The sequence below is a fragment of the Elephantulus edwardii genome, unplaced genomic scaffold (assembly GCF_000299155.1).
Source record: "Elephantulus edwardii isolate Elephantulus edwardi_28Jun2011 unplaced genomic scaffold, EleEdw1.0 scaffold00056, whole genome shotgun sequence".
Taxonomy (NCBI): Eukaryota; Metazoa; Chordata; class Mammalia; order Macroscelidea; family Macroscelididae; genus Elephantulus; species Elephantulus edwardii.
This window is the reverse complement of record NW_006399806.1, coordinates 17,284,655-17,292,701: the sequence shown is the minus strand read 5'-3', so window position 1 is coordinate 17,292,701 and position 8,047 is coordinate 17,284,655. Positions and strand designations below refer to the sequence as shown.

The window sequence follows — 8,047 nt, the reverse complement described above, 5'->3', positions numbered from 1 at the left end:
GGTGTGGGTTGCAGGGGGTTCCCACAGTGTCCCGTAGTCTTCGTTCCTCTGGGGTCTCACAGTCTTCGCTCCTCTGGAGCTCCGTGGTAGGTGGCTGGCTGTTGTTCTTCCCTGGTCTCTTCCGGGTCCCTCTCACTGCGTTGCCCCGGCTGGCAGCGGCGTTCCCCGGTCTGGCGGCGGCTCAGTGGAGTTTTTGAGATTGTATATCACTTGGAAGGAGAGTGCCTGTCTTTTCTACCTCAGAGCAATTAGCAGTTTCAAACCACCAGAGACGTGTGTCCAAAGAATTTTTAGGTGTGGAAATAGATATTCCTGAAAATAGATCTACTGAGATTCTTGAGCGGATTTTGTTGCCAAGTGTTCCAGCTCCATTATCATTTCCTGGGAAATTTAGAATACATGTTTTCCCAACTTGGACTGGGAAATCCCTGAGATCTTGAGAGGAGCTTAGAAGTCTGATTTTTTTCCTTAGAAATTGCAGACATTTTTGATACATAGGTTTAAGTTTGAAAATCTGGATCAGTTGGGTTGTTCTTTTTTAAATACTTAACCTTTTTTTGTGATTTGAATGAAAGTTTACAGAGCAAACAGATTTTCCACACAAGTGTTCATATTTTTGGTTATATTTTAGGACATCTATTACAGTCACCTCTCTGCGCAAGTCCTCCCTGTAATTGTTTCCATTGTCCATTTCTAGCCTTTTCTGTGTTGTTGATTACCTTTACGTTGAGCAGGACTCATAGTGACCCTGTGAACAAAAGGCCTAAAGCCCCTTTACAACTATCAACATTTATCAGAGTTCATAGAGTTTCTGGAGGCATGTTGTTTAGAAAGTGGATGCCACTCCTGCTTCCTGTAGTGCCCTTTTATTCTTATATGGTTGATTGTTTTAAGGAGTGACTGATCATCATATAGGCTTATCTTTTGTTCAGAATTGAATTATTTCAGTCCTAGGCTTGAAGGTTGACTAAGGAATATTGTTGCATGTTATCAAATTGGAACTGACTCAAAGGTGATCCTCCAGTGGGTTTTCCGAGGCTATATATTGCACAGAAGTTAGTTCACAGGTAGAATAAATGGTGGATTTAAACCATATGCCTTTAGGATTGCAGTAGAGCTTCTTGCCACTAGGCCAGCACATCTCCCTAGAACTGTAGGAAGGACATTATCCTAAGTAAAATAGGTAGATAATAATAAAAAGTCCTGGTCCACTATTATAAAAAGTTCAGGAAAGCTTTACATGAAGAGGGAAACATCTTAATAATTTTCAGTTGAAGGGAGGGAAAAAATCACTAGATTGGAGGAAAGGCAAGTTCTCATTTCTTAAGAATATATGAGTTTTAAAAGAGGAAGATGTATATTTTGCTTTGTGCTTGGCACAGTGGTGAAGTACTATTTATGAGAAGGAAAAACTGAAGCATAGTTTGGAGCTGGATACGTGGCATTCATTTAACTCATCAAACACAGTTCTTGGACCAGCTACAGAAAGTGGAGCTGAAGTGGTTTTAGGCTAAAGAAAGGACAAATGCTAAGAGGAGTTCAAGATCAAATGAAAGATCAGTATTGATTTATAATAGTTACGATTTGTTGACAGACATGGCTATAGTCAGCTGCAACTCTTGGTTTTTACTGGCCTGTACAGGTATGTCTCAGCTTTTTTGTAGATCACTAATTTTAGATTCTCATATTTTTCCTAGTTGCAAACTGGTTTAGAAACAAATAGACTTATCTTTGAAGATAAGTCATCTTCATATGTTGCCAGCACAAGAAGAATTAAAAAAAAGAAGTCAAAACCACCAGAAAAGGTAAGAAAACTGCGTCAGTTTAGTCAGGGCACAGAGTATACTTGATGTAAGTTCTAGGCAGACATTCATTCTATACAACATACAGCTTAGGGACTGGTCTCTTCCGTTTCTAATCATTGTAAAAAATGAAGATAAATAATACCTTTTAAATTTTTCCCAAATAATAAGAACATGTGTTCATGTAGATGAACACATTTTAATCTACACATATTACTGTAATTCATTACTCTAATTCATAATACTATAATTTTGGTTTTTTTACCCCTTGTGTGTGTATCTCAGAGTGTAACTAAATTTTAACCTGGTGCACATTTTTCATTTTTAACCTTTCATATTTAGTGTGTAATGCATGTTGATAAATATTAGGAGTTAGCTGTTGAAGCACTTAGGTATTTGGTAGCAGGTTACACCACTAACCAAAAGGCTGTCTGTCTTACGTAGTTTGAATCCCCCAGGGCTCCGTGGAGAAATACGGGCAATGATTGCTCCAGTTTCATCAACTTTTATCAACATGAGTAACTAATATTCTTTCCTTTTTTTAGAGGGGTTCTAGGAACTATTTTCCTGCAAAACCACATTATAGATTATGCTTGGGTGACATGCCATTTGTAGCCGGAACGGTGAGTTGGTAAACTTTTTTTTTTTCCTTACTAAATGTTGGAAACATTTGCTTGGTCTCCCTGTAGAACTTAGTAAGAATGAAGGTTTTATTATGAATTCAGCAAGAGAAATAGGCAGCATTTCAGAACAGATAAAGCATAGGTGAAAGAGAAGAGAGGAGAACGAGCAAGCGAAACGTCCTTTTGCAGATGGTATAGTTACAGGTAAAGATCGAGGCAGTAATTTGTATATCCTACACCCACTCATTTCTCCACAGGGTTAAGGTTCCACAGACCCATATCTATTTCTACAAATCCCAAAACCAATTGTACTACTTTATTAGTAGGTCTAAAATCCACTGCAGTGGCCACCCAGATCCCACAGAACCCATCCTCACAGTTTGTGGGGTTTACTATAGAAGTTAACAAGTTCCATCTCAAGTCCGTAACAGGCTATAATTCCTCTTCTGAAGCATGCTCACAGGCCCTTTGACCTTCAGGCCCACAGCTTTAGTAGATGTTACAAAGTTCCCCATATCCTGCCAATTATGGCATCTCCCCTCAGGTGGGAGGCAGTCTTCAAGCAGCTGTCTCATGTCAGTCTCATTCCTCACTGAGGCGGCTGGTGCGGGAATCTCTATTTCTGAAGGATACGCAATGCAGTATCTGGTTCTTAGTGAGATTTCCCCCTTGTGTTGCTGAACCTCCTTAATTTAAACTTGATGGGATGGGGGGAAATCTGACCAATCCAAAAATGGTAAGTTTATACATACCCTATTTCAGAGACCCACCCAGTCTTGTGAAAGTCAAAACCAGTGATTTATTTCAAACAATATATCTATGAAATTACAACTGTCCGGGGATCTCCATTTGAAGCAGTCTCTTTTTATATGAACCAAGAATAAATTGTTGGATATATCTGAACTAAGTTCTAATGAATGGTATAAAAGTTGCCACATAAAAGATTCGGTTTGTGCAGATATCCTGATAATAAAGAAGGAGCCTTGTTGGTATGGTACTTTACATGTTGGACTGCTAATTTAAAAGTCTTTAGTTCAAATTTGCTATAGCATCTCTGTGAGGTAAAGATTAGCATTTACCTCACAGTCTCCTGTAAACATTTACAGCCTCTGAGACCCAGTGGAGGGCTGCCATTAATCTGCTTGATAGCAGTAGGTCTGGCTTTGGTAGATTTAATAATGAAGAGTGATTAGCAGTAGCAGATAGTTGGCATGAGAACAGGAAGTATAAATGGTAGAAAAGTGATACAGGAACATGTTTTTGATGCTAAGAATTTCAAATAGAATATTATCAAAATCCTGTTTTAGAATAACTGATAGCACACTAATAACTTAGAGTTGGAAGAGAGAGACTGGTTGAGATTCTTGCTGCCAATGCAGAAGGATGCATACCCTTAATTGGAGAGTAGTAAAAATATTTAGGGAGTGTAATTAGTGGGACTTGGTATGTTAGGTAAAAGTCATATGCTTTGGGGGGGAATCTTTTTTTAACACTGGTTAAGAGGCAAAAGGTTAAGGGGGTGTAGTTGTAACTGATATTTTTGTCTCTTTAGTCCACCAGCCCTAGCCATGCTGTGGTAGCCAATGTCCAGCATGTCTTGCATCTACTGAAGCAACACAGTAAAGCTTTGTGTAATGATCGAGTGCTCAACGATGTTCCTCTGGAAAAGCAAGTCTCTTCAAGATGTAGTAAAAGTAAGAAGTTGCCAGTAGCACAGTCCTCCTCCAGCAGCATCAATGAAGAGTTGTCTGAAGTCTTACAGACTTTACAGGATGAATTTGGGCAAATGAGCTTGTGAGTTGTTTCTTTGTATTACCTTTTTAATTCAATGTAGTTCTTGAATCATCTTTGAATTTCTTGGTAGGTTTTAATTCTAGTTTTTACTCAGCAAATATTTCTTGGACACAATATTTGCAACACTGACTGTAGGAGAGGGAGCTCTCATGACTTCGAGGGTGAGGAGTTGCACTGCCATCCCAAATCTTTGAGTCCACCTGCTGCTCTGAGGAAGAAAGAAATGGGTGCCCTCCTGTCATGCCATTTACAGCCGCTGACAAGTCGGTTTCAACCCGATGCCAGTGAGCTGTAAGAGAACCTCTTCTCTAATGTTAAATGTTTTGAATGGCAAAGTTTACCTTTAATTGTTACTGTCTCAGAACTTCAGACTATTGGGGACAATTCTTACTTGATTAAAACAAGGCTTCGAACTGGTTTTGTCACAATATCAAAGTGAAAGGAACAAACTTAAATTTTGATAATGCATTAGTCAGGGTAACCAGAACTGGGTCAGATAGGTTGAAGTTCTATAATAAGATACTCTGAAGAGGTACTCAGCCCTTTCAGAACCGTGATGCATTAATAAATTGGATTATTGATTATACTGGAATAATCACACATTCAAAGCATTGTGGTTAGCTGTCATTTTTCCGTTTTCTCTTCATGATTGAACCAAGAACCTCTTTTAAAACAACTGAACTAACTCCTAGTTACAACAGAGTCTTCACAGTCACCTTCACTTTACTGCACATCCAACTTTTAGCTGAACGGTGTCAACCCTTTTTCATAGGCACCTCTTCTGACCAAATTTTTAAAGGCATAGGTATGGATCTCTTTAGACTGCCTGTATATTTTAGTTTAGCTACCTGTATATTTTAGTTTAGCTATTCTTAAAGGTGGCGCCTTTCTGGTGGTTCAAATCCCCCAGCTGCTGTGCAGAAAGGGGGGCATTCTCCTGTGGGATTTACAGCTTCCAAAAACCTGATGGAGGGTCAGCTATGAGTCAGTCCTGAGTGAGTGAATGGATCTTAACTGACAATTAGGATGTGAGTGAACAAGATCCTTTTCTAGACTTGGCTATTTAATATGTGAGGGAAGTAATACAAATGGTTAGCCCTTTGGAATTAAGAGTTGTGTTTGCCTCATTGGCTTGAGTGTTAACGTGTAACTGATAACTAAAGAAATCGAGAACTAAACCTTACTTTTGCTTTGTTTGTATAGTGATCACCAGCAGCTAACAAAACTTATCCAGGAGTCACCAACCGCTGAGCTCAAAGAAGACTTAGAGTGTGAACTGGAGACGTTAGTTGGAAGGATGGAAGCAAAAGCCAATCAGATAACTAAAGTTCGAAAATATCAAGCCCAGGTAATTCTATTTCCTTTCACTCAAGTTTCTAAAGACCTCCCCCACCCCATATTAATTGAATGGCAATGCAGTTCTTTACCATATGAGTGAACTTTAACTGCCATGAATTTCAGTGGTTCTAACTTTACCTAAGACTTTTGAAGAGCACTTGCTGTTGTTAGATGCTGTCGCATATGACTCAGAGACCCTATGAACAGCAGATCTGAACCCTGTCCAATCCTTGTTCTGTTCTCATCTCTGACACATGAGAGCCCATTGCTGCAGTCACTGTCAGCCTTATTGGGGGTCTCCCACTCAATCGCTTACCTCCACCTTTCCAAGCATGATTTCCCTTTCCAAGGAACAGCCTTGCCTAGCTATATGCCCAAAGTAGAAGAGAGGAGGCTTTGCCACCAGGGAGCATTCTAACCGCACCTTTTTCAAGACATACCTGTTTGTTTTTTAGCAGTCCGTGGGATATTCAGTACTCCAACACCACAATTCAAAGGCATCAGTAATTCTTCTCTCATCCTTATTCATTGTCCAGTTGTCCGGTGCATAGCATTAGATTGAGAAGTCCTTGGCCTGAATCAAGTGCCACCTTAGTTTACAAACTGACATCATTGCTCTTCAGCATTTTGTAGAGATCCCTGACAGAGGACTTGCCTGGTGCAATACATCTCCTGATTTCCTGACTGCTGGTACAGAGTTTTTATTGAGCCAAGGAAGATGAAACTATTGACAGCTTCAATCCTTTCTCCATCTACCATAATGTTGACTGTTGATCTGTGGTAGGACCTTTGTTTTGCTGGTATTGAGATGTAATCCATACCAAAGGCTGTAGGTCTTGATCTTCTGCAGCAACAATTTCATACCTTCCTCACTTTAAGCAAGCAAGGTTCTTTCATCTGCGTAATGCAGGTTATTGATGTCTGCCTTCATCCTGATGCCACAGTCTTCTTAAGAGTTCAGCTTCACAAATTATTTGCTGAGCATGACCTTGAATCTGTCTAGATGAATTTAAGAGTCATTTCAAGAACAAGTTTGAGGCACTGGTGGTATACATAGCCAGTTAAGTACTGGACTGCCAACAGAAAAGTCAGTGATTCAAACCCAGCAATGAAGAGTCTCTTACCGTTTGCTGTACAGCCTTGGAAACAGTGGAGGGCGGCCAAGAGTTGGTATCTACATAGTTAGGTTGGGCTCTTTTGTGGGGGTGATAGAACACCTAAGGGATAAAAGCAATTAAGTGCACAACTACTAGCCAAAAGGGTAGGCGGTTCACGACTCAGTGTGTAGCTATGGTGATCATCTGTTTCTAAACAGTCAAGCCTTGAAAATTGTAAGGACCAGTTCTACTCCTACATGTAGGACAAGTTAGAATCTGCACTATGGCAGCTGGTGACAAATGGAGCAGCATGCTCACGCCACTCCAGTTAAAGTCGAAATAAAGCTCTTAATTCTAAAATAGTGGAGTAACAATAAAATTTAAAATTCTTTTCATAGTATTACATTACCATTGCATCATTCATTAATCTGGAACATGCTCTTTACTTGCTAAAGTTAACTTCTGGAATGTCTTTCTCCTACTCCTTTCTGCCAAAGCCTTCCTATCCTTTAATTCTCTGTATTTCCCCCCTCTTTCATGAGGCTTCCCCCAACCACCCTTGCTTCTCTCTCTAGTCCTAATCCGTTCCTCAACAACACTCTCTTCTGACATCACACCAGACATTTACTTACGTTAAGCACTTTAAGGCTGGTTTGTGTGGGTGGTTTGGTGTTTTTTTTAAATCTCTTATGGCATCTTTTACATCCGATTGTCCTCCAGAAATGTAGAGTTGGCTTAAATGACTAGTTTTGGGGATTTTAAGCTTTATAAACCTTATGTTAGAATGTACTTTTGGTTTTGTGTGTTGGGGCTGCTTCTCCATCAGAATGTTTTCACTGTTCTCCTTTCCTTTTACTTCGCCTATATTGTTTGGTGCAGCTGGAGAAACAGAAGATAGAGAAGCAGAGGAAAGAAATAAGAACTACCAAAAAACCTCTTGCTGAAGACAGAACTAATAGCAGTCGCTCTTCAGGGACTGCAAATAAGAAGGACTTTACCAAACCGAGACCTGGAGAGAAAAGCAGAAAAAATCTCCAGTTATTGAAGGACATGCAGACCATACAGAGTTCGTTACAAAGCAGTAGTTTGTCATGGGATTACTGACTGGTACCGGGTCATAAAATTTATTCAGCTGATCTATACTTCATCAATCAGATGTTGCCATTTTACATTCCAGGTTTTCTACTCTTCTGTCAGAATTCATTGGTAGCTGGTGTTATGGGCCACAAGCTTTGTTACACACACTTGTGCTATATATGGCACAGCTGAATGTTAAACTATTTAAATGAAACCACAGGATTAAGGCCAATAAGCCACAGGTTTTTGCTGCTTTGTTTGAGATGGGTTTGTTGTATTGATGAATTGCACTTTGTAAACAGATTACCAGGTTTTT

At 39.7% G+C, this 8,047-nt stretch overlaps 1 protein-coding gene across 2 annotated transcripts in view; it reads left to right on the top strand.

The window, feature by feature from the left end:
* CEP57 (centrosomal protein 57kDa) overlaps nucleotides 1-8,047 on the top strand; it is a 35,758-nt gene extending 27,711 nt beyond the window's left edge. Inside the window, exons 7-11 of one of the 2 annotated variants that reach the window (XM_006887332.1) lie at nucleotides 1,698-1,805; nucleotides 2,348-2,425; nucleotides 3,978-4,219; nucleotides 5,423-5,567; nucleotides 7,534-8,047. In XM_006887332.1, the coding sequence (XP_006887394.1) occupies nucleotides 1,698-1,805; nucleotides 2,348-2,425; nucleotides 3,978-4,219; nucleotides 5,423-5,567; nucleotides 7,534-7,758 (798 nt within the window). In that variant the 3' untranslated portion in view covers nucleotides 7,759-8,047. The remainder of the gene's footprint in view (nucleotides 1-1,697; nucleotides 1,806-2,347; nucleotides 2,426-3,977; nucleotides 4,220-5,422; nucleotides 5,568-7,533) is intronic. The other variant, XM_006887333.1, reaches the window with a different exon arrangement.